This window comes from Neolamprologus brichardi, chromosome 16 (genome assembly GCF_056152115.1).
Source record: "Neolamprologus brichardi isolate AB-2024 chromosome 16, ASM5615211v1, whole genome shotgun sequence".
Taxonomy (NCBI): domain Eukaryota; kingdom Metazoa; phylum Chordata; class Actinopteri; order Cichliformes; family Cichlidae; genus Neolamprologus; species Neolamprologus brichardi.
In genome coordinates, this window is record NC_142119.1 from 20,889,680 (window position 1) to 20,916,341 (window position 26,662).

Genomic DNA, 26,662 nt, shown 5'->3' on the forward strand with positions numbered 1-26,662 from the left:
GCTGCTGTTGGTTGAACGTGATAAAACACAGTGGATGAAAATCGATGCAGCCATCAAAAAGGAGATTGGAAAGCACTTCATGCTTCCAGCTGTACGTAGATGCTGATTTCCCTTTCAAACAGGTCTTATCATCCCACAGTGCCCAAACTGCCACCAAATGGTTTGCTGACCATATTGTCATTGCACTTGATTGACCAAACTCACCTGAACCAGAGCTCAGGAAACACCTAAGCAGTGCCACAAGCTGAGTGCCTCCGTGGCACACTGCACTTGCACTGATGCAGGAATCTGCGGTAAAATGAGTCAAACAATGACTGAACGTATAAATCAACACGTTTTTAAGACTGAGCCAAAGTAAAATCAAGACTAAAATGCGTACAGTGTATGGAAAGAGTGTTTAATTCAAAATATTCTCGTAACACATTTGGGATGAAATAGGCTTTCAAACAGTGAATCTGATGCATGGAAACCAGACAACAGAGAGTACATGCTGTACATCAAAAGTTTTCTCAGTAACTGGGTATTGCACGACTTGTCATGTATGCTGGACAGTTAACACATGTATTATTACTATAACTGGGTGTCAAACTGGGAGCTGAGAGCGGACGGTTTTCAGAGGACAAGCAGACAAAATTGGCATTCCACATAAAGAATTGCTCTACGGAGTTTATCTTGAGATGAGTTTTTGTTAACTGTGCGTTTCATCGCATGATGGTGGACCACAGAGCTCCCAGGCAAGGTCACCGACTGTCACCGGCTCATTACTGAGATGGAGGCGCTCGCCTCAGTGCTGACTCACTCTTAGCAAACAGCCTCCTTCTCAGGGGTTGCTGGGAACGCACTTCAAATAACTCTGTTTTCTAGGAGTAAAGTGACAATGTCAGTGCTTTATATAATCTTTTCTTTTTCTCTAATACCATGCATTTTCTATTATCACACTGATACAGTGTTAAGCAATTTACATCAAAGCTAGTCTAAGCTGGGTAATCTGTAATTATTTAGTCAATCAAAACAAAAAAAACAAAACAAAGCAACTTTCTTTTCCCCCCTCAAAGAATAGGACTACGTCAGGTTTGGACTACAAAACAGCAGAAAGGTGTCAGGGGTTGGGGTAGAAAACAAGCATTGTGCACATCACACAGGTCATGAAAGAATGCAAACTACTGGCTAGTGACATTTTCCAATCATGTTACATCTGCTGTTTTGTTCGTGCGACAATGTAGGGTCAAGTGAATAAGGCCCGAGTCACACAGCCATAGAGACTGATGGCACTTACCAGTTGACAGCAAAAATCCCTGACCTGTTTAAGAACATGTATTTGTGTTTGTTGCCTTGGTTGCTAGCAGACTGTTCAGGTTGTAGTTATTGCCAGAGACTCGCCAGCTACTCACTGAGTGGTAGCACCGTTGTGAAAAGTGCGATAATAACCACAACAGTTGCACCTTTGACTTTTACTTTGAAGGTGAAGGTTCTGGGTTTTCCATTTGCCTTGCACTTTTTAAAGTTCATTTAGCACTTTGCTAGTTGTTAATGAGTGTTTCTAGGCAAGAAGGCATCTTTCACACAAATTACAGCCAAACTTGACACCCTGCTAACAGCCAAGGCAATTGCAAGGTTTTTGGTGCAGCAGCCTCTTTGAGACTTTACCCAGCAACATCCAGCAACCACTTGCAAACCAGTTGGGGAATACAGATTTTACTCATGACCGGTGGTTGCATGACATTCAATATGACGGACAACTCAAGCAATGTGCACAAATTACCTCTATTACTGGTCAAATAATTTCAGTCTATAACGGCGTAATCTCAAAGGCCATAGTGTCGTCTGAACCTGGCATAAAGCTGCATACACACAGGGAGCGATTTGCTTGACCCATCGTTTTGGTAAACGACGCATAAATTCCAGGGTAAGGGTTAGGGTTATATGTGGTTACTAGTTAACCCTCTAATTTACTTAGTACTTGCTTAAGCCACTTGCCTTGAAGTTGAGAAAAGCTTGTCTCAGTACCCATCAACTTTGTGGCAGTGTTTTTCCCCCTCCTCCACCCATGGTAGCTTAAAGTTGCTAAATGTCATCGACTTGCTGTAGCATTTTACTGCAAACCGCTTCCCGTGCAGATGCACTTTAAAAGGACAACAGCCATGCAAGCAGCAAACCTAAATGCTACAGTTAGCATACAGATAGTGTGATGTTTAGCTTTACTGTGTTAGCATGCTAACATTTGCCAATTAGGACTTTCTTCTGACCAGATGGGGGCACTAAACAAATGTTCAGATTGCAAGAGTTATTAAAAGAGAATTCGAAGAGGGTTATGAATGCCATAACATTTTGTTCACACAATTTATAGGTTGAACATATTGTATTCAAAATTCAAATGCGACCCTTGAGCGGCTGATTGAGGAAGTTGGGTTCAATAACTAACTAACCAACAACAACCAGGAACTATTCATGATTCACCAGGACAGCAGTTTTGAACACTGATATAACCACTTTACAGGATAAGTGAAACCTTCCTCCTGCAGGCAAAGCCCAAGGAAATATTAGGGAATCATTATCATCCTGAGGGTACATCCTATGGGGACAATGAACGCACAAGATTCACAACATCCTTCCATTGCTATACTATCCATGGAAAAATTACCCAGCTACACCCAGCTTCTCAAAAGTGACTTTTTTCCTGCTCTTCTATTTTAATGTCAACTGAGTAAATTTCATTTTATTTCTCATTTTATTAAATTATATGTATGCATATGTAATTTAAATCTCTCCATCAAGTGTTCTGTTGCTAATCTCTTCCTTAATCTAAAAGAAAGCCTATGAAGAAGTAAATTCAAGTGAAAGTACTTCTTGAGCAGCACAGTAGTAAGTGTGAGTCACTTTCTACACCTGTACGCAGCTGTTTGAGGAGGTGAACTCAACATCCCATGTGCTTCAAAACAGGATTCAGCTTTGCTGTTTATAAGGGGAGTGTTCACATTTATTTATAACTGATCGGTGCCTCGTCTAATGCCTTGTGAATGGTCTCCAGCAGCTACATGCAGAAATGACTCACAGAGACACAGACGGACATATTGGGAGTCACCCTGTGCTTATTCAGAAGGTACAGTATGTTAAATACAGCACTTGGTTTTCCATAAACAGCAGTGTTTGGTCAAGACTAGATGCTTTTGAGGGCTGAGGGGCACATGTGAATGAATTTGTAAGGCATGACTGGCTCCTGTGGATGGGAGAAGGGATCTGAAGAGAAAAGAAGCAGGGAGAGGCACGGGCTTTGTTCCTATTCTGAGTCCTGACCCCTTCACTGCCTTCTTTTTTTTACCCCTTGATCGCTCCGCTTTTCTAGCTCCTCCTCACACCTTCAGACAACTTCCTTCCCTTCTCCCTTTCAGTCTCAGTCTTTTCTCTAGCTGTGCTTCGTTTGGGTTCATGTATTGTGCTTGCACATGCTGGATCGCAGCATCAGAGTGCACTCATGAGGGACTTCAGGATTTTCAATCATTCGTTGCCACAGCCGCTTTTCCTCCCCATACGAGTCCATCCAGTCGACCTCCTTCCCATAGCTTTCCCCTGATGGGAGCAGAAACACACACATTTGTTTTACTTTGTTAGAACTAGACAGCCCACAGTTAATAGGATTTCCATATGCTTTATGATTTTTGCTGATGTGCAAACCATGCATGTGCTTGAAGAGAACTACTAGAGTAAGGTTTGCATGAGGCAGTTTTCTTTTCCTCATACACCAATAATGCCTGTCCTTATTTTTGTACAGACATATGGATGTTTACATTTAATTCGAGCAGAGTTTAAAATAGTGATGTCAGTATATGTGGAAATAATGCCTGTGACTCTAATCTCGGACATAGTCCGAAAAACAAAAAAATCTATTTATAAGTGTGGGAAATCTAAAATGTAGGCTGAAGTGTGAAAATGTCTGTTACACTGCGGATGTGACAGGACTGTAGCAAAATTATGAATAAATATAAATAAGTCTGTCTTTGGCTCACAGGAAAATTAAAATTAATGTGATAAATAAAAGCATCCATTCAAGCAGATATACAACATATGAGTTGTTTAAAAAATAATAAAACATTTTCTGCAACATTGTGACTGTAACAGAAAAAATATATGGAAATTTTTTCTCTCATAACACTGGCTAACCAGATTATTTTGTTTTCCTGCCACACAGTCTTACCTGTGCCAGCTCCCAGCCTCACCCCTCCCAGGAAGACGTTGCTGGACACAGTTTCTTTGTCCCACACAGTCAGCTCCAGGCAGACGTTGTTGAGGTCTCCCGGCTGCAGGCCGCAGTAGGTGAAGGTGTGGTTCCACTGTGGGTTCACGGTGTGTCGCTCCACCACGGTCTTGTGCTTGGTTGACTTGTTGCTATCAGGGAGGAGGTATCTAAGAAAAAGGATACAAGTTACTTAGTATATACTCAAGCTGTGTTTTTTAAGAAATCACAATTTAGTCCACTATCATTCATTTTCCATGATACTGCATTAATATACTGGTAGGGGAAAATGGTATAAATGAATAAATAAATAAATAAATAAATGAATAAGGTCACTGAAAAGAAATCAGAGGACGACAAAAAAAAATCATGAGATGCTCCAAGAGATGCAAGACTGACCCAAAGAGCCATGAAACAGCTTCAGAAGTAGTAAAAAAGTGACTACAGAGGCAGAAAAATTAGTCCTGTTGTCTCAAACTCTGTCCATGTAACTTCATGATTTGGACTTACAACTAGTGCCAGATTTTAAACTGAAGAATAACATACTGTAAATGCAAAAATAGATTTCTGAAATGAGACGTCAAATATCATTTAGATCATTTACATTTGTAAGTTATATGTGTGCTTCATAAAAGCTGTGCCTACTCTGACGTAAAACCTCATTACCTCATTCAAATTCATAAACCAGCGTCTCACCCTTTCACAAAAGGATCCGAGTAGCCTCCAGACTTGACAGCGGTGAGATTTTTGGCTCCTTTGACCAGCAGCTCAACCATGCCCCCTTCAGGCAGAGTTAAAGGGCTCGTCTTTTTGCCCTTCAGAAAACTCTTTTTCACTGCGTTGGTAGGAAAAGCAGACAAATGAGTCCATGTGCAAGCGCAAGTTTATATATGTAACATTAGATAAAATGATAAAATGAGTCATAACAGTAAGAAAGAGATATCGATGACCTGTGCACACTGACTTACACAAAAAAAATTGACCACGAGTCAATAAAGAAATGGCACCTTTATGCAGAATCAATAAAGGCATTAGGTTCAATAATATCCATCCCTACCTACTAGCTACAAAGCAGTGACTCATGCTTTTAAAGCATATGGGCCTTCATGTTTTATTTATTCAGGAATTTCAGGATACAAATTTAATTCATGCAAACCACAGCAATAAAAAACATGCAGCCACATGTCACACATGACCACGTCAGTTACCATAGTTACATGCATTATTATTATTATAATATAAGCCAGCAAAGAGGAAAAGTTTCACAAAGGAAGTGTTTCGTATCTCTTCTGTGATGTGGTCAGTGAAAGATGATGGAAGCCTCAATTTAAACCCACCTTTAAAATGAAGACCTATGTTAACCAGTTTTTATGTTACTTAGTGTGATGAAATCCACACGAGCATCATCTGTTGTAGACAGCATAGTGGATAATTTTGGTGTAAGAACACAAACGTAGTTTTTCCATTTCTGTTCAATATTTTGGACATTTGCACTTTACGCATTTTAAATAACTACTGCATGCTCATGATGCAGTATTGTTTGGTTTGTAATTTTTGTCAGGTGTTAGGTGGTTGCTAGGCAATGCAATCTCAACACAATATAGCTTGCATAATTAAAGTTTTGCATTTGAAATAAATTAGATGTTGTGAAATTAAAATGATACAATGCTTTTGTAAGACATTACAGGAGCATAAATTACAAATGGGCTTCTTTATCTGTTGGTAGGTGGCTGCTAGGCAACATGATGACACTCCACGATATAGATGAGTACCTTCAGGAGCCTAAGATGTACCTGGTTGCAAGCAAACAGATGTTGTGTAATGTAGTGATAAAATCTGGTGGTCAGGTGGTCATCTTATCAGGATTTTCACAAGAAATGAACACACTAATCCCCCCCCCCCCCAAAAAATAGCAGCTATTATGCACATTGGACTTTAGCCCCTAGTTTAGAGCTGTGATTTAGCCCACTTCCTTCTCAGATTTAGCTGACCTGATCCATACATGCATCTGGTTAAGACAAGTATTAGTTTTGGAGAGAGAGAGTGTGTGTGTGTGTGTGTGTACACATCTGTATGATTAAAAAGGGTCATATAGAAGAAAAAGAAAAAATCAAAGAATTTCCTTCAGCCCTGACCCCTGTAACAATCCTCTGCTTGCACCAACCTTAACAACACCACTTGCTCTACAAAACCATGCAGTGCTTTAAAGATGTCTAGGAATATTTTTCTCTAGTCACAAACAGGAGGTCAGTTTCTGTTTTCTAATCATTTGGGCAGCAGTTGAGCAGTCGCGCTGCAGTAATTGGGGATAAAAACCAGGGAACGTCTGAAAGTAGCAAAAAACAATGTTTTCAGGTCAGACGGGGATAAGAAGGATTTTATTTAGATCCAAGAGGGTTGGGGAAATATATATTTATCCTCATTAGCAAATCAACAACTCACTGGTAGGTCACTCATTATCACAAACTCATGTTGTGCAGTCAAACATTATTCAGACCCTCAGAACTTCAAAGTTTTAAATATAACAAACATGTTAAAGCTAAAATTTTGAGATTTTATGGTTTAAAATGTCACTAATAAGGAGCAAAGAAGAAGAAGAAGAATAACTCTGTTGATCCCCGAGGGAAATTCAAATGTCAGAACTGAAACCCTGATGGCTGTGGGTGCGAATGATTTTCTATATCTCGCTGTTTTACAACAGAGAGAGCGGAGTCTTCCAGTACTGATGGTTTTTTGTTTCATAAAGGTGTTGTAAAGGAGGAGATCAAAGTTATTTAGGATGACTTCTAACGTCTTTCGTGTGCATCTTTCCACCACCTCCCCCAGCATGTCCAGTCTGGCTCCAATTACAGAGCCAGCTTTCTTCACTAGTTTGTCCAGTCTCCTTGCATCCTTGTTTCTGATGCTGTGTTCTCAGCAGACTGCTGCATAGAACAGCACACTTGCCAACACAGACTGACAGAACATCTGCAGCAATGTACTCCAGATGTCAAGAAATCTTCTTATATACAGTATATCATACTGTAAAGTTTAATGGAGATGGCAGCCATGAATATACCTTGTACTTGGTCCGCAGTTGGTGTGACGTTCTTTCCTTCAGGGATGTACTTCAACACAACAGTTAGTTCTCCTTTATACTGGAGCATTGAGTCTATACTGCCCTCCACCTACACACGCACACACACACACATTAATAAACCACATGCTCATATTTCTACGAGGTAGCTGAAAAACACTATATGTGCTGATTCAGGCTGCCACCTTGGGCTGCAGCGTGTACCACTCCTCTATGTGGCAATCGAATTTCCAGGCATCAAAGGCCAGCTCCACTTCTCCCAGGAAGCTGTTGCGTCCAAACCGGTCGTGGTGCCATACGGACACCTGCAGGGTTCGTGTCTCCAGCTGCGAGTGGCTGATCACATACTGAGAGAGAGGAAGTTCAAAAAAAAAAAAATCCCACAAGAGAAGATCAACTAAATGTTGCTTTATGATGTAACATATTAATTCATTGCTCTCTAGCTCTCGTTGAGTTTTCCTCTCACATACCCGCAGAGTCTCATTGAAAACAGGGTTAATGGTGTTGGCCTTGATGCTCGTCTTCCTCTTGCTCTGTCGGGACTTATCTGGCAACAGGTAAGCCTTCACATACCTGCCACAAGAACACACAGCAGGTTATAACGGAGTCCTCTTACGCCATTGTGTGTGTGTGTGCGTGCGTGCTCTCTTACGCATCTGTGCGCTGCCTCCTCTCATCTCCTACTGCCAGGTTGTGACATTCTTTCACAAGGACACTGAGAGCGCCGGTCTTGTAGCTGTAGCTGACATTGAGCAGGATCTCGCCGCTCACCTTTGCGTTGCCATAGTCACCGGTCTCGCTGTACATGCTCATCGTGCTGTTTATACTGCTCTACGAGGCCAAGGTGAGAGATAAAGGCGTAGATATGAGACGGCGACGATAAAGGAGGGGAGAAGGGAGACAGGGGAGCATGTGACGCAATAGAAGTGATGAAATACAGTGGAAACAAAACACGATGAACAAAAGAGGAGGAAAATCTGCGTTCAGACTGAGGCTCACGTCAATCATTGCTGTCACTGGAAGTTTGAGGGAAGTGCAAAACGTGAAGCTTTCATGGGGTATAAATGAGAAAAAGCATTTATATTCTGTCTGGAAATGTCCAGACATATGAAAGGATGCGTGACATGTAGCAGCGTGTAGACTTTGTAGAATTTGTCACTTGGCCAATCTTTTAGAAGTTTAACCGGCATTTGTTGCCATTTTTGGAAATTTCAGAGACTGAACATTAAAGATGTCGAGTCCACAGTCACATCAGCAAACTGTGTCAACTGAGAGCCTAGAGAGATGTGACTTTGCTTGAAGAACACTTGTTGCTGTTGGTCGTCAGCTTAAATAGTCAGATCCACAGGGTTATAACTGCCATAGAAATTAGGTCTGCTCCATCAAATAAAAGCCACATTAGCAAACATGTAATATAATGAAAGTGAACATTTTTTTTAAAAAGTTAAAAAGCGGTAAAATTCTGACTTGGGTGGCTGCTCCTCCTGAATTTTTACTGGTTGCCCATCAAATTAAACAGTAACATTTTTATGCCACATTCACCACCACAATTTTTCCCTCACACTGAACTCTTGCCAAATCTATTTCTCTAAGGAAAAAAAAATCTTTGCAATCACAGCAGGTAATTATGTCTGGAACATTTCTTTAAAAGCATGACTGCTGTAGCTCCAGACAGGATAAAACTGGCATAATCCACTGATAATAATATTGCTGTCCAGGGAGCAAAAGACTCCAAAAGCCAGAATTGAGCCACGTTGGCTCTCTCACCCCACCTCTACTGTAAAGTCTTACTCATTTATTTCCTGCAGGAAGTCAGCATGACAAATGGCTTTGTTAAATGCAAGGGGCACTAAATTAAAGCACCAACACAAAAAAGGAAAAGTATGAGCAAAACCATGCAGTGAGCATGCAGTTACACTCAGAATATCATCTTATGGTATATTCATGAAAATTCTCTATATATTATTGAAACCTGCATGTAATATTTAGGTTCTGGTGCTTTGCTATGGCACCTTTACTGTGTGAATGTGCAATAAAAGCATGCACAACTACCAAAGGAGAGGCTTACAGTCTCAGCATCTGAGTCGGGGACATTGAGGTACCCCCACCTTCTTTCTGATCCAGGAGTGGAAGACTATTTATAAAAGAGGCAGAAACATATATGAAGAAAGATAGAAGAGGAAAGAGTGAGTACTGAGCTCTCTGGTGTGTTAGAAATCACAGATTTACCAACTCGTCCAGCTGTGAAATCTGAAAGTATGCAACGGATAGACAGCTGCTACGAGAAAGAAATGGGACATACTCTTTAAACTATTAACCATCTTTTTTTTCCTTTTCAATAACTGCTCATTAGCATTGCTCATATTAGTTTGGCTTCGTTTTAGTTGGATGTGAAGCAGACAAATCTGTGTGATGCTATCATGTCAGCATGGACCATACTCTCTGAGGATGTTTCCAGCACCTTGTTGAATCAAAGCAGCTCTGAAGTCAAAAGACTGCGCAAACCAGTCCTAGCACACTGTACCTAATAAAGTGGCAGATGAGTGAATATCAATCATTAGAGTGAAAATAATGACAATACAAAAAACCCCAAAACCTGTATTTCAGTTCTAATGAGTGCAATAACAGTATTTTACTCTAATGTCCCTCAGCACTGATCAGCAGGTATCTGTGTCATACACATGTACGCACTTGGCTAGCTTTTTAGTTTGCTACAGCCATGAAAAAACCCCACTACTATTTCCTTAAAAGTCTAATAAACATATAGTTTAGTTGATATTTATGATATTTATACACATCGCCTTTACCCCTACCTCACCAGAAAATAAAAAGGTTTTGTTGAAACTGAAAAAAAGGAAAACAAAACATCTCATAGATCATGGAAACCATTAAATGCCTCTAATAGTAGCTCATTGTGCCTTCATTATCCACAAAAGCCCTCTGTGCAGTGAATCACAGCAGTGGGCAGAGTATATTAGAGCTCGAGTCAGTGACAGCGAACTATCTGCATCACATCTCATCACCACCTTCTACTTCCATTCATACTGCCAACAGCAGCTCAGTGTCTGCTACTGTAGCAGAAAGATCGACTGTCAAACAGGCTGGCCATATCATCCATTTACCTACCCAGCTCTCAAACTACACACGCTCACAAAGGAGACGAGCAGAGCGCAGTGAGTCATGAATAAGACTGTTATCTCGATGTTTAAATAACTGCTTTTCTGCCAAAGTAGTTTAGAGCTGGCTGTGACTGATTCCCCTGAAGAAGTTAATATGCATATCTGAATCAAGTAAACGTATGAGCAATTAAGTAAAAAAACACTATCACTTTGATATTAAATGAAACTTTGATTCATGTGCTGGTGTTGTGAGAAACCCATCGCCCCGCCTCCAGCCCCTCCACTGAGGGGATAAGAAAATTACATTTAAACAGTTTTTATTACTCCAGAAAAAAGAGAAAAACCTTAATAAAGAGTGTAGCGTGGATTATCCAGAGTAACGGGTCCATGGTCTCTGGATGATGTTTAAAATATAAACATCTTATTATGCTCATTTCTAACTGTGTATTTGTATTCTGGGGCTTGACTACAGCAGATCTGCATGATTCACAGATAAAGAGATGCTTCTTTGTCTCAGTCTGCCTGTTAGCAGCCAGTCGGTCCGGCCCCTGTCTGAAAAATGTAACATTAGCTCCAGGCCTCACCCCTCTCTAAGAGCCCACTCTCTCTTCTTCAGTTCAAAGGCTTTTGGTTGAAAACAGGTGGATGGAAAACAGAGACAAAGTTATTTTAAACTAAAAACTAAAACTGGATGTGAAAAAACATTTCAGTTAACTGAAAAAACAAACAAACAAAAAAAGCACAAACCTTTGAAAAAAAGGTTTAAATTGGGAAAATGAAAATACAATTTAAAGGCAATATTCTTTGTTTGTAGATTCGTTAGAGTGGTAAAAACTTTATTACAATTTGCATGATGACGCTCTGATGCATGTGATTGTTGAGACTCTGGATGTCTATGAGACTGAGAGTCAACTGCTTTTAAATAGTTGTTTTTATTGTAATACCTGAAGCGATTTTCCTAAATTGTACTCGTGACATTTTATTTCAAAAGACTAAAACCAATAAAAACTGAACTAAAACTAAACATCTTCAAACAACAAAAACAAAACTGAAATAAAAACTAAAAGGTAAAGAGAAATTTAAAAATGAATTAAAGAATACAAACTATAATGTAAAACTATATAACTCCGGTTCAGACTACACAGTAGTAGTCTGATAAAACGGTTGCTGGGCTACATCAGGTAATTATGATGTCATATTCTTGCTGACAGATGACAGACGACGTATAGGCTGGTGTCATCCCACACCTGTGAGATAGGTGCTATGGATCAACTGCAGTGTAAATAGACAGAGTGAGATATGGCTGTCTTGTTTTCAATAAAGCTTGAAAAAAAGAAAAACAGCTGCAGCTCGTACCTAGAGGACAGCAGAGGCTGCACGTCTTTTAGTTTCCCTTTCCATTTTTGGTGATTATAGTGTATCTTGTTTGGGCTTGAAATGGACAACGTGACGGACATGACGAGTGAGAAAATGCAAAAAATCTGACACCTTAGTCTCTTTATTGGAACTTTGATAAACTACACATGATTAAACAATCAGTCATCATGCCTCAGAACTCACAGGGGAGCCATTTTTATGCTAATGTCGTGTTATGAGCGCCGTTCCACTTCCATAAAACGATCATCTCGAAATGCTTCTGCAGGACTGCAGATTGAGATCATTCCTCAGAGTTCATTAGAGGCCTCACATTACTTTCATTGTTAGTTTGGAATATTGATGGGTGCAGCTTCAAATCTTAGCTTTTCATATAAACACACATCTCCACTTTTGAGTATTTACATATGGATGACATAATTCCCGCAAAGTGCACATCATTAACCTACATAAACACACTTGCACCCCTCGAAGCAGTGACCCTTCCCTCCATACGACTACTTAGTTTACGGAAACAGGGTTAAGCTTTCCTATTACAGGAGGTGTTCGTGACACAGCTGAGTCTGTGTTTGCACAGTCAACACTAGAACGCACACATCTGAGTCACACATCTGGCGGTGAGCGCACGGTATGTGTGCATACGGAGCATAATCGTGTACCTGTTTGACCACATGGGAACTCCTATTACTATTTGATTTTGTGAGTGATCTAGCACGGGTGTTACCGTTGACACGGCGTTGCTGAGGCGTCTGCTCGTAATCTTGCTGTGGGCTGACATCAAGGCATCGATGTCCTCCTCCTCGTCAGAAAACTCCTGTGGATGACAGTGGATTCAGTCAGAAGGGAGATGACACGGGAGATGACATGGGAGATGACACACGAGAAGCCGGCCAGAGTGTCTTTGTGCTCTGTGCAGTTTTCCACGCGGCAGCTGTGTGGGTGGATGCAGGCAGCTTCCATAAATTTAATCAGACAGGACCGGACAGAGAGCGGTAATTCAATTTTCACGAGCAAAACCACACTGTGGTTGTTTTTACAATGAACAGTGCATGAATGGATGAGTAGGTAAAGAAAAAAACATTTGAGAGTTTTTCTGTTTGCTGCTCGCTGAAAAACAAACAAAGCAGCCCGATACTGACCATCACATCCTCCACCTGCTTTTGGCCTACATCTGTTTAGATGCCTGTCATGCTCTTTGAAGTGAGCTCTGAAGTGAAATTAACATTCAGTCCCACATCTGACGCATCGTGTCGAGTTCATCGGCCCACAGATCCCGAGCTTACTGTAGTGTGTAACCACATCATGTATAAATGCGCAACACAGGAAAAAAAAATCTAGGTGCAGCAATTTCCCACTCAGAGATTTATGAGTTTGTTTCAAAAATCAAATGTGTGATGAGTGTGAAGGAGGAATGGGGGTGGGATGATGGCTCTTACCGTTTCGTTGAGGCCGGGGACTGAGCGGCTTCTGACAGAGAGGGCACTGTCACTGGGTTCAGAGCCAGGAGATAACAGGTCACACTCTGATCGACTGTGATCTGATGAAGGAAGAGAGGGAAGAAGGCAAGAGAAATAAGGAAAACTGTTCTGAAGGTGCAGTGCTGTAACGTAAACACTGAGAAATATAGACAGACAGCAGCGGACTTCTGGTCAGATTTGGAAAATTATTAACTTCGTATTTGCTCAATTGTGCCATCTGCAGCAGATAAATCCTCTTGTTATGATGTAGGATTTCTTTTCCAACTATTTGTTGCTTTAAATTCAATTCAGTTTTATTTATCTAGCGCCAAATCACAACAACAGTCGCCTCAAGGCGCTTATAATAACACACACAGAGGAAAAACCCAACAATCATGTGATCCCCTATGAGCAAGCACTTGTGGGAACAGCGACAGTGGGAAGGAAAAACTCCCTTTTAACAGGAAGAAACCTCCAGCAGAACCAGGCACAGGGAAGGGCGGGGCCATCTGCCGCGACTGGTTGGAGTGAAATTAATTCATGTTCCTAAAATAGGTCTAAAAAAACACAGTTTATTGAAAAAAACTTTTCAGAAAGATGCAAGAGACAGAGGTCAATTTAGGATCCTTGTTTTGTTGTAGAAGGCTGCTTATTTCAGTTTCACTTCTTAGCTGCATGCTATTTGCTTTCAGAGTTAAGTGACATTTGTGGAAATTCAATCTTCCTGATCCATCAGCTAAAGCAAGGTGCTTTTACTTCTCCCCTTTTCTCTCTGAACATTTGAAACCTTGGATTGTGGCCAAACAGCTCCATCTGAACTCCATTCCACTTGCTCCCAAAGACCTTATCCCATAAAATCGTCTTGCAGATTTGTTAGACCTCAGAAGGTTGATTCCGTTCATCGTGCGCAGCGTTTTCAGTGGGAGAAGCGTTTTACCACTCGTCCAGATGAGCACCGTCAACTTTCTGGGATTCTCTTACGTGGAGTATTGAGCATGCAGCAAGTCATTTCCATCTGACTTTTCTAATTAGATTGCAGGTAAAGCTTCCTTCCAATATCTCTGCTGTGTAGACCCTGTTTGTGCTTCAGCACTTTACCATAATCCCTGCGTCAGCTAAACCTTCCTGCAGGTACTCTGCAGTCATATTAGGGGGTTATGCAGAGCCTTTCTAATTAGAAAGTGCGCATTCCCTCCGCTGACTCAATGTTTTCTTCTTTTCTTCAGATCTCGTTTTGACTTCCAAAAATATCTCCTCAAATGTTTCTAAATTAAATTCTGGAGAGTAGAAACTGAAAGCTGAGGGGTCTTTTTTCATATCTCACGTCAAGTCTTTATATTTTCAGTCAGTTTCCTGGAGGAGCCCATCGGCTGTTGACTGCCAGCACAAAAAAAACTTTAATAGCTCCTCGTCCTTCCTCTCTCTCTATGCTGGAAGAACTGCCAGGCCTGGGAACTGAGAGTGAAGCCTTTTCCAAACTACACCCTTTCGCCTTTCTCACTGCTCCTCATCTTCACCATTGGGGCTAATGTTTAGAGCTGTGGTCTGAAATGAGCCTCAGGCAGCTTAAAAAGTCTCAGAAAGAAAAATAAGCTGTGAATAGTTCTTATATAATCAGGCACAGAAAAATACCAAAAAGACCAAAATGCTTTGGTCTGACAACTGGCTTTGAGTAGAAATTCAGCTTTGTTTTAACTAAAACCCTCATCAGAACCATTTTAAAAAACCTTGATAAAGTTACAGAGCCAGCAGATAGGAGCGTAGGTAAGTGCTCCGAAAGAGATGAAGAGGTTCGGCACTTCGGAGTGTGGAAGTTAATAGTGTAATTTGTGCAGATGTGACATTTTCTCCAAAAGGAAGGAATAATTTTATCTTTTGTGAGCTACAGTCTGAGTTGAAGTGGAGACAAGTGTTTTTGCATCAACCCTCAAAGGTGATGTTCTTGAAAGTGTGACTTATTTCGATATCTTGTGAATTATCAAAATGCTTGTGTGAGAGCTATGAAGCTGTGAGACGGTGGCAGGATTCACATCACCTCGTTGTGCAGGGACAAAAATTAAAATACCTGATGAAACCGAGGGCCCGGATACAGAAATGCTCGGGCCAGAAGGTTTCTTCTCAGGTGCGCCCTCAGGGTCGTCACTCTCTGCTCCTTCAGGCTGCATTAAAAAAAACAATAAACAAACAAACAAACAAAAAAAACAAAAACACACAAACCTTTAAAATAAGTTTTTCCACCCCAAATGTAAAAACTTTCCAACTTTCCCCAGTTTTCCCAGTGTGCTGCTGTTTGTGTGCATCGATTGCTGACCCTGACCCTCCGATTAGCATCAAGATTGGACGATCTGTCCAGAGATCGGGGACGTAGGTTTTTGGATGCCATGGACTCCATACCCTCTGCACCACCCCTGAAAAAATACAGAGGTCAGCTGAATAACAGCATCTAATCCAGAGTTTAACACTGAAGGCAGTTCCAGAAATGGCAACTGTTTCAGCTTTGCTTCTTAAGCGCTTTGGATGCTGAAAATATTTCAGATTAACTTTTTTTTTTTACTTATTGCTTGTATTCTTAAGCAAAAACAGAAAGAACGTGACTCAAGACTTTTGCGCAGTGCTAAACAGAGATGTTCAGGACTGCATCTGTTTGCTTTATCAGTAAAGCGAGTGAGTTTAGTAACTTACTCGTGTGCTTTGCATCCTGCAGCGGAAATTTGATTTGGGCTAGTCATTGTTCCTACATCACCTCAATCAAATAAGGAGGTTGCATTTGTCGGATTGTGATTAAATAAAGATGTAATGGAGTAAAACCAACTTTTAGCCAACTTGGAGGTGCTGGTCTGTTAGCTTGGACAAAACTAGTTATTTCATCAAGTGATAAAATAACTGCGACTCCATGAAATGCTGAAAGTGAATCTCTATCGTCTATTGTTTATCATTTGTTCTGCTTTCTGTCTGTATGCCTCTCAGTGCTGCCTTCACATACATACACACATATATATGATTTTTTCTAATGCTTTCACACTGAGGTGCACACTCAACACATTGAACATTTACTCTCTGATGATTTTATCCTGTCTATGTGCTGCATGTCCTGCATGCATTATGCATTCAGGTTGTTTAATTCATTAAGGTCAGTATGTGTTTGTATGAAGCTAAACAGCTGTTAAAGCTCTGTGTTATCTGCTTACCCTTTTCTCCTGGCACCATTGAGTACAGTTAATCTGTTGGATACTGCAGGCTCAGGTTTCTCCTGCTTTGAAGGGGCGGCCTTTTTTACTTCTGGGCCTTCGGGAACAAACGCATCAGCCAGAGAGTATTGAAATCAGCACATTTGCTTCTCTGTTGCACCGTTAACATGTCTTTTCAACTGTAATCATTCTGGTTTGAAGAGCACAAGCATTCGGACTCACTCAGCGGGGTGCTCAGGATCGTCTGTTTGACCACCTCACTGCTCAACTGCCCCCGCTCAAAGCGCTTAGACCTCTCCTCCAGGAACCACTCTCCGCTCGACACCTTAAGCTCCCTGTCGTACAAAGACATTAAAGGGGAATCAACACCTCAAGACAGCACATGTAGTAAAAGTAAAATCAGAGGAAACAAGAAGGAAGGAAAGTGCTCTATTCTCCCATGTCACACATTATTTCCAAGTCTCTGAATTCTCAATTTAATCATCACAACCGACTCAAAGAACTCTGGGTATATGAAGCAGGCAAAAATGAGAAAACCATTTGAATTTTAGCTTTGGTAATACTTTGCACATAGAAAAATATATTTCTCAGAAAGTGTTGCTGTTGCAATATTACATCTCTGCATTACTGGCCAGCGATTGCATCTCTGTCTCATTAACTAACACTACACACGAGTTGTAAATCATAGCTCGACACTTTTATGTCATGCTTTTTGCATTTTTAATCACCATTGTGAACAGATCCAGCACAAAGCAGAAAAACTATTGAATACAGTGGTGGGCATTTACTTCTCTCTCTCCCTTTTACCCTCATAACTTCTGAAATTAATCCGGCACCCGTAGGCAAAATCCATTTTTCCTTCCTCCTGGTTCGGTTTGTGATCTTCTGCGTGTAAACCTTTTCGCTACACGTGTGGGCGTGAGCTGAGAAAAGTTTTACTTCTTGCAGACATGATCTTCTGGCCTCAGCATAATTATTCAGACTTAGCAGTGGAAAACCTGGCGTCTTTATTTCTCAGAAACATTTTTTTAATGTGAATGTTTAGTTAGCTCGGAGCCACCACACACAGGTAGTTGGAAGCTTGGAGCTTAAAGCTAAAGCAGGTTTTAATGTCAGGATACAATCAAAAGTGGCATTACAAAGCCTTTGGACAATTACGCCCACCAGGAGCACCCAAAGGTTCAAAGAAACGAGGTTTGAAGTTATTCTAACACACTCGGTCACACTATTTATCTGACACCGAAGCTAATTAAGTTCAGCGTTAAAAATAACACCTTTATTCATGAGGGTTATAATGTTGAGTTATTGCTGAAACTGTTTTAGAGCGTAGCCTATTTAAAAGCACAATTATTAAGCTGCTGTGACACTAATGAACTGCACAGGGAGGCGTTTCTGTTATTTAGCCCTCCATCACGGAAATCAGCAGGCGGGGAGAATTACTGGAAACCTTCGAGTGCTCATTAGACTACATTTGTTTCAAATACTAGTGCGTCGAGACGCTTTGTCACACAGAAACTGGGGATATTTGCATTAAATGCACCTTTCAAATATTGTACGTACGGTACCAGTTTAAAAATCCCTGATTCAAAATATCATTACACAGGAGCCAAGGCTGGTGACGGCTCACAGTTGCTGGCTTTTTTCACTGTCCAGGTGTGCGACAGTCAGGGACAGTGGCTTGTCAGAGCAGAGATGGGAAGATTTATCGTTCCAAACAGAGCTCACAGCACCTGATCAATCACACTACAGTAAAACAACCAGCTGAAAAATGAGGCTTTACAGCTAAAAACAAACAAATAAACAAAAACCCTGCAAATTTTAGAGGCCAGAAAAACACTAAATGTGGCAATAGTGCAGGGTAAGTTCAAGAGAAACTAAGGACAATCATGATTAGAAAGAAAAGGTAAGTGTCAGAGAAAGATGTTGCATAATGTTGCATCTGTTTAGTCCTCACATGTTAGCTCATTAAACTTTTGAACATGATAGATCTACACAGACCAGCAGTTCTTTTTTCTCTTTTAAGCCCTGTAGATCACAGCAGTGAAACCCCAGGGCACCCTCACAGATGAATGGAGGCAGATGTGGTGCAATTAATCTTTAGTACAAAAAAGCTTGAACGCTGCTCTGGTCCCCCTTCAGATGTCACACTTACGTGAGCTTGTCACAGAAGGTACATCTCCACTCGCGTGTTCTGGGGTTCACAACACGGCAGCTGCTGCAGATTCGAGACTGGCACTCCTCGCAGAGATCGCCCCGGTCGAAGATCAGGCCCAGAGTCTTGAGGCAGCGAGTGCACTGTCGGGCTCCCAAATCATGTGGCCGGATAAAACCCTTTTGTTTGACCTCCAGCAGCTCATTCTTCAGCCTCCTGCGGGACAGAAATACAAGAATGTCACAGGACACTAAGAAAAGTAAACGTGATGACGGTGAGTTTAAATGGTGACGTGGAAGTCCTCACCGAATCCTCTTCTCCTCTCTTTTCCTCAGCTTCTCGTCTTTCTGCAGCACCTTCAGGATCATTTCTCGTTCATGTTCCAGCAGAAAGGAGAGGTTCAGATCCTTCCTAGATTGCTCCATTGATCCCACGGTCACCAGTTATCCAGTTATGTCAGCCAGGGGAATACGTTGCATGGAGGGCGTCAGCAAGAACTACATCATCCTGCGGTGTTCATCTTGTTCTTTTAGTGCTGGAAAGGTATGAATTCAAAGCTCCCAGGGTCTCTCCAGAATTTCTTCTTTTATTTGATTTTATTTTGGGGGGGAGGGAAAGCTGGAACTCCCTGGAGACCTAGACAAGGTCAAGCAGACACAAAGAAATGTCACTAACATACATCTGGCATTAATAACTTTATAAATCATCACCGCTTCGAGGTAAAAAATCCTGTTTGATCCTGGTTAATATACCTGTCTTCAGGCCAGTTTGAAAAGCATTAATTAAAATAAGACAATGATTTTCCGTATTACAAGTGGAAGCACAAGTAACTGGTAGACATTTGACGGCTCCACTGCAGCTTAACAACCTCCCAATTAGGAGCTGAGCCTGACATTCAGAGCACTGCTGCTGAGCTTACATTAGCAAAGCTCTATCTTTCCGTGAAATTCCCGACAAGACTTGTACTAATTATCTGCACACCTGGAAACCAAACCACCTAGCTTCATGGTAATGGCTTTTATATAACCTGACACAGCCACAGAGATGGCAGCATTGCTCAGTCTGCTAAGAAATGCAGATATCTATAACGCAGATGGGAACAATCATACACACAGGATTATATACACTATAGTACATACAGGTGTTATAAGTGTTATTTTGTGAAATAAGCTTCCAAATCTTTGTTGTACTGTAAAGTCATTTCTCAGGATATCATTTAATCTAATCTTACAGAAGCAAAAATATAATCTGTGAGTAGTTTTCTGATAAGGTTGATTGGTTTGAGTCAACAGTGCCTTTGATAAATTTGTCTACTGAACACAAAGTAGCTCACATGGTGATGTTTCTGAGCTGCTGCTGCAGCCTTGCATGTCCACGAGAGCACCATGTATGATGTGATTATTCTTGGTGGAAATCTGACTGCACAGAGGTGCTAAGATCAGGTGCTCCAACCTGTACTTGTGCTATTCTTGCAGCAGCACCCACCCTGCGGCTGTTTCACCAGAACAATAGCTGTCCTCCCTGCTGTCAGAGCAGCGCAGGCCTCTCTGGATCAGGAGCATATCCAGACACTTTGTCAGCCACCATTTAGTCCCGATATGTGTCCTACTCAACATACCTGGGACATGTTCATCAATTATCAATGCACTCACTCAGGACTGGAGAGAGATTTCTCAACAACAGATCTGGACCCTTGTGCAGTCCATGTGCAGATGCGTGTCTTTCTTGTCCATACATAAATTGTAATGTTGGTACTGTTAAATATTTTAAACATAAACTTCCACATTTATGTTTTTTACTGACATGTTTCAACAGTTATTGAATATATTGCTTTAATTAGCACAACTTTATTTTAACCTCTAGCACCGTCACAAGGCAGCTTGCTTTTGTACCGGCAGTAATAAGCACTTTTTTGTATCACAGGTGAATCAAGACATAGTCAGTGTGGGTCATCAGCCACAAAACCACCATTTGTTAAGGCATTAAGAAAAAAGAAGAAGAAACAAAACCATCCTAATGGCTGGAAGCTAACTACCCAGTGATGGAGCACTGGGATTATCGTCTTTGTGAAATGTAAACCAAATTACTCTTCAAATGACACTAATTAAATGCAGCAGCACAGACAATATCAGCACCGAACATAAGGGAACATCACCAGAGGACACAATCAGCCACAGCACTAAAAACAGAGTCAGAATTGCTAAACTATAATCAGTTTTACAAAAGACTGAAATACCCAATACTGAAAGCCAAACATTAACCAAAACAATCTGTCTGCAAACCAACTCTGTAGTGTTATAAACTTGCTAAAAGGCAGGACCGATCATTTGCAGTCTACTGTATTTAAAATCAATACAGTTCACTGCATTCTTCTGCAGCAGCTAACAGTTATTCATCTCCGCAGCTCTTAAACCTACAAGAAAAGTTCTAGCAGAGCCACTATATTAATAAATAAAAACACCTAAGGCACTCAAAAAGTACAACAACAACTTTAAAAAAAATATAAATAAAAGAAGGTTGATGCTACAAAGCTAAAGGAATATGAAACAATTTCAGTCGGTGTGATCAACCTGCCCTCTCCTCTCCTGCTGCCCCTGATTACCCTCTCACATGATTGGCCCTCTGTGCTACAGTCCCATCAGTAAATATTAGCATGGTAACATCCTACCAAAACCAGACCAAATCAAAAAGCTGAAATGACCAAACATCATCTCTTTCGTGGTTTGCATTTGCACACGCTGATACTATTATTTAGTTTAAAACATTTGTGTTTGTTGGTGCAGCCTCAAAGAGCAGCAGGTTGGAGTTTAGCAGCGTCTTGCTCCAACACTTTTATATAATTTATCTCTTTTATCTAGTCTCCCTCGTATGTTGTTTTGATCTGTGCTTTGAAGTTTGTGAATTTTTAATCAGAAAAACAACCGGGGAAAAAAAGCTGAAAACTTACAGACAGACAGGAAGATGATGATGAGGAGCTAGGAAACAAACCACTAACCCTACAACTAATAGCTGCACCATCTGAGCTAAAGCAGTCCTGATTATGATAAAAGGTCCACAAGGAAAAGTGTAAATGAGTGAAAATGCCAACCCTTCCTGTGCTAAGGAAACCCTGAGTGGCTTTGAATTCTTCTGATGTGTCTGAAAGTATCTGAACACACAGAGAATATTCTCTGTCTCGCTGCAGTGCCTGATCAAATAAACCGCTAAGAATATTGCGCACAATAAAAGCAACGACAAAGATGACATACTAATGTATATGGGGTGGAATGAGGACAAAATTCTGCCTGTGCTTGCGTGAATTAAGTCGGGAAACCAAATTTGACGGCTTGGAGAGATCCGCCCAGGCCCACACCAGTCTCCTTCAGTCCTTACTCATTACTGTCTCTTTCATCCTCGTCCTTTCTTCTCTTCCCTCTTCCTTTCACTTTACATGAATTAGGACTAATGAACCGGCAGACTTCATCACGGCTTCATTTGCAGCCAAAGGCACATCTTGACATCAGCAATTATGGCATTTTAAGCCGAACTCCAGCTGCATTGTAACCTATGAAGAGATACTGCTTCACCTTTTAGACGTCAGGTGGGGATTTGATAAAGAGAATAATAAAAGATACCTTAGAATTTAAATGATTCAAGCAGTTGAATTCAGATATGCCTTTTATCAGCTATTAACTTAATGTGTGATTTCTCTTGGAACAAGAAAAACTGCTCATATATGGGCTGGCAAATATTTTACGATGATAAGAACCTGTCAGTGATACTGATAACAATATCAGTGCAGACATTAGGGCAGCAGTTTTATAGCGAATATAATGAAGAAAAATATGTTTAGGACAGCTTGACACATAGTGTCTATGCTACAACTCTGCTGTCTGGAGCAAATGCAGCTAAGCAGCTAGTGATGAAAAGTCAAAGTTGGCTCAGATATATCAAAAATGTATGGAAGCTTGTTTCTATCACTAGAAAAATAAATAATTAAATAAAAATGGTAAATAGTTTTTAAAGCTTTACTATCCATAAGTCAAAATTTCAGGTTATTACCTCAAAATTTCAACTTACTAATGTAAAAATCGCAGTAAATAATTAGAAATTGGGAGAATACTTTAAAAATTCTGACATATTTTAAGTTACTGATTTTACAATTTTGAGATAAACCCCCACTTTTTCGTTTTTCAGTGGTGGAAACAAGCTTCCATATGAGATCTTTTACTCGCCAAAAATGGGTATCTGTCCCAGAAATCCTGGATTGGGTTGAGCCTCTGCAGCCATACTTCGAGCTTGTGCTTAAAGCCAAGGAAGAGGAAGCATTAGCATGCTTATTGTTTAATTTGGGGATGTTAGCATGCTAATGTAGTACATCTGAAGATGGCAGGAATAACATAGGTCTTTCATTGTATCTGGTCCTAAAGCAGAGACGTGGCCAAATATTGACCTTGTGATTAGGGATGGGTATCGTTTAGGTTTTATCCAATACCAGTACCAAACCGGTACCGGTGCTTAAACGGTGCTCGAACCGGTGCTTAAAGAATGGAGAACACAAAATTGGTCCAAAAACCTCTCATGTTCAGCTGTTTTTTTGTAAAAAGATAACAATGTTAGCCTTTTCTGCAGCTATAGGGGATTTATGGTTTCACTCTTGGCTGGAAGCAGTGCTTAAACAATGGAAAAAAACACCAACTTTGTCCAAAAACCTTTCATGAAAGTGGAAAATCTGGAAACTAGCAGAAGACGTTTTATCTCTGCATCAGCTAATTCACACTTCATGTGATCCTCTAACTGACTGATCTAATGAAAATTACAAGGATTTCCACTTCTGCATGGATAGAAGCAAGAATAGAAAATAAGATGCAGTTACAAGGTGATTATTACGTGCCATTAAAAAATGAAAAAAGAAAAAAAAAAACTCATAAAGGTCATAATCATCATTATTGCCAAGGGATCTTGCTTGTTTTTATCAACACAATAATTTGATGATGATTGTGGTAGTGTTTGGGTTTAGTTTTGTGCATCAGATAAAAATAAATACAGAGCAGAACAACACAGCCTATGTCACATGACCCTTCTGACATACAGTCCATTCACGAACAATAGTTGGTCAACAAAATAAATAAAGCAAAACTAATATTTATTTAAGCTCCTGTCACATTATAGTGACGGGCACTGCACTGTGTGTCTGCTTGTGTGTGCTACTGTAGGGCTGGTATCCTGATGCAGCCCTCCCTGAGTACACACAACACACATTCCCGCTACCGCTCTGCCCTGAGTAAACACGAGTGAGGAGGCAGTGAAACTCTGGGATCTGAGTGGAAGAAACACACTGGCTGCTCAGCTCTGCGCTATTAAACGTTGCTTCGAGGAAAGTACGGTGACTCACTGTTTCGATCACTCGCTGCACAGCGGTGGTTTTCATATTTTGCACTGTTCACAATTCAAGCATGTAATGGATTGTTTGTCACTGACTCTGTGCTCTATCAAGGACATCTGGCCACAAAGCCACACTGCGGTCTTCCTTGTGTTTTGCAACTCTGTGGCATTTCACCAGCTGTCAGTCTGGTCTTTTCTGCAGGTGGTCGAGATTACAAATAGCAGAATCAATCTGCCAATTAAAGGCCGCAGGTGGGCTCCACTTGGCAGAAGAGCAAAATAGATATGAGTGAGAAATGAACATGCAACAAACATGAACTGAGCATTCAGCGGCCGGATGGAATAATTCAAAGTCCAAGGCCACAGGACGCTGGTAGAAAAGCGTCGGTATTTTAATTTCAGCTCTTTTCTCTCAGAAAGGAAACCTTCCAAGGGGAAAAACAGGATAAGATGAGTCAGACACAGCATGTCTGTCAGCCTCTGAACGATGGGCTTGTTGATATTGTTGATGTGTTATATTTTCCTTACTGTCACAGATTCCCCTCTAAAGACCAAAACCAACACTGGGTGATCCTCGGTACCCGTGCTACGCTTTTATCCAGAGTCCTTTAATACATTCATATGTAACAGAGCCTAAAGACAATTAAAAACACATCAATGAGCTGCATTGCTGCACTGTTTTTTCACTGTGAGGAGTACAGACACTGTAGCTCAACTTGATTCAGTGTCACATCCTGCTGCTGTGTGGCTTTTAAATAAATGATTCTAAATGCCTCTGAACTTTTCCCCCTCCCCCCACACTGAGATCCAGTCATCTTGGGTCTGGAGAGAAGACGGGGAAGAAATATGAAATATCAGAGTCACCATCTCCCTCGTGTCTTTCATGTTTTGTTTGTAATGGTTGCTGTACCCTCTTCTCACATTGTTTTGCTGCTCTGATTAAAATAAACATCTGTTCTCCCCAGTTGTTTAGCACTTTAAGATTTGCAGAAAAAATAAATAAAAACTGAACTAAATTTAAGTAGTGATGTCCGGACTATCTCGAGCTCCAATATGCTGCTAAATGAAACTCTATACACGCACCGTGACTGGTTTAACTGGAAGACTTCATGACTATTATTTTGTTATTTGAGCATTACTGCATGTTGCAAACAACACAATATTTCACCGGGTACACCCACATCAGTGCTTACTCATAAAGCAGTTAGTGAGGGAGGCATTCAACTCTGCTCCACACTCAGGAAATGATGGGAAAAAATACATAGTTTATAAACAACAGAATAAATCTATATGCAAAATCATGAAATTATAATCAAACTGATGTTGCAGAAATAAGCCAAACATTAGTCATATCCAATAATCTTGCAGTCAGGTTACAGATGCTCATTATTTTCTACATTTAATTACTGTAATGATCTTCTTTAACAAACACTTTTTATTTCACTCATAAAAAAACAAAACAAAACGGAAACACCTGAGAAAAAAAGCCAGTCTGGAGGGTTACAAGCCATTTCTAAGGCTTTGAGACTGAACTGAACCACAATGAAAGCCATTTTCCACAAATGGAGAAAATTTGGAAAAGTGGTAACGCTTCACAGGAGCTGCCGGCCTAAAGAAATTACTTTAAGAGCACATGGACGACTCATCCAGAAAATCAAAAAAACGAACCCAGAACAACATTAAAAACACACTTACATGTTTCAGTTAAGGTTAGAGTTCATGATTCAACAATAAGAAAGAGACTGGGCAAAAATGGCCCAGTCTCCCATGAGTTCAAGAAGAAAACCGCTGCTGGTTTGCTGGCTAATCTAATTAACCAATAACATGAAGGCAGCTCAATGAATTTTGGCCTGTAGGCATGATCAAGACAACCTGCTGAAGTTAAAACTGAGCATCTGTATCATACAAACTGAGCATCTGAGCATATGTAGGATATGTAATAAAGGCTCATAACTGTCACAACTTAGAAGTAGGTTTGCAGGACACCCTCCTCATCCTTAGCTGTAAGAGTAAGGGATACCTGAGTGGGGATCTTAGTTTGGTGTGACTTGGGAGTGGAAGGAGATGACTTTATGACCAGCAGGAAGTCACATACACACACACACACACACACACACACACACACACACACACACACACACACACACACACACACACACACACACACAGTGCTTTAACTGTTAAAACACACACACACCCCCACACACATTCACTCACATTCGCATACACACAACACACAGAAGTATGCGCACATGCAGGCACTCACTTGCTCGCACATACATACACAAACACAGTGTTTTAGGTTTACAACACACCGTGTGAGTTTACGATGGGGGGGGGGGGGGGGGGGGGGAGGGGGGGGGGCGCTTGTATAAAACTGGTTGTAACAGACAAAGAAGTTGAGATCTGCAGAGGAATTGCCGGGCCCTGTACATCTCCACTTCTGGAAGGTGCATGAGTGACTGAAGATAAAGGTTTTGTGAAGTAACTACTAAGTTCCGGTGTCGTCTCTGGAGAACTGAGGAATAAAAGAACTGGGGTGAAACTGAAAACGCAACAATAGCCATGTCTCAAACCTCAAATCACCTCAAACTGGTTTCTTGAGCATGACGATGAGTTTACTGTAATCAAATGGACTCCAGTGTCAGCAGATCTCAATCCAAAGGAGCACCTTTGAGATTTGGTGAAACATTAAATTCAT

The 26,662-nt window shown here is 40.8% G+C and overlaps 1 protein-coding gene across 2 annotated transcripts in view; it reads right to left on the minus strand.

Moving 5' to 3' along the window:
* Positions 1 to 392: 392 nt before the first annotated feature.
* The window catches only part of sytl5 (synaptotagmin-like 5), a 44,438-nt gene continuing 18,168 nt past the window's right edge, over positions 393 to 26,662 (minus strand). Inside the window, exons 2-17 of one of the 2 annotated variants that reach the window (XM_006788305.3) lie at positions 18,904 to 19,233; positions 18,598 to 18,813; positions 16,668 to 16,780; positions 16,446 to 16,542; positions 15,575 to 15,665; positions 15,323 to 15,416; positions 13,237 to 13,337; positions 12,525 to 12,614; positions 9,376 to 9,441; positions 7,960 to 8,138; positions 7,778 to 7,880; positions 7,493 to 7,654; positions 7,290 to 7,398; positions 4,928 to 5,066; positions 4,193 to 4,401; positions 393 to 3,567 (exon numbers count right to left, since the gene is read on the minus strand). In XM_006788305.3, the coding sequence (XP_006788368.1) occupies positions 3,425 to 3,567; positions 4,193 to 4,401; positions 4,928 to 5,066; positions 7,290 to 7,398; positions 7,493 to 7,654; positions 7,778 to 7,880; positions 7,960 to 8,138; positions 9,376 to 9,441; positions 12,525 to 12,614; positions 13,237 to 13,337; positions 15,323 to 15,416; positions 15,575 to 15,665; positions 16,446 to 16,542; positions 16,668 to 16,780; positions 18,598 to 18,813; positions 18,904 to 19,022 (2,031 nt within the window). In that variant the 5' untranslated portion in view covers positions 19,023 to 19,233 and the 3' untranslated portion in view covers positions 393 to 3,424. Of the gene's footprint in view, positions 3,568 to 4,192; positions 4,402 to 4,927; positions 5,067 to 7,289; positions 7,399 to 7,492; positions 7,655 to 7,777; positions 7,881 to 7,959; positions 8,139 to 9,375; positions 9,442 to 12,524; positions 12,615 to 13,236; positions 13,338 to 15,322; positions 15,417 to 15,568; positions 15,666 to 16,445; positions 16,543 to 16,667; positions 16,781 to 18,597; positions 18,814 to 18,903; positions 19,234 to 26,662 lie in introns of both variants that reach the window. The other variant, XM_006788304.3, reaches the window with a different exon arrangement.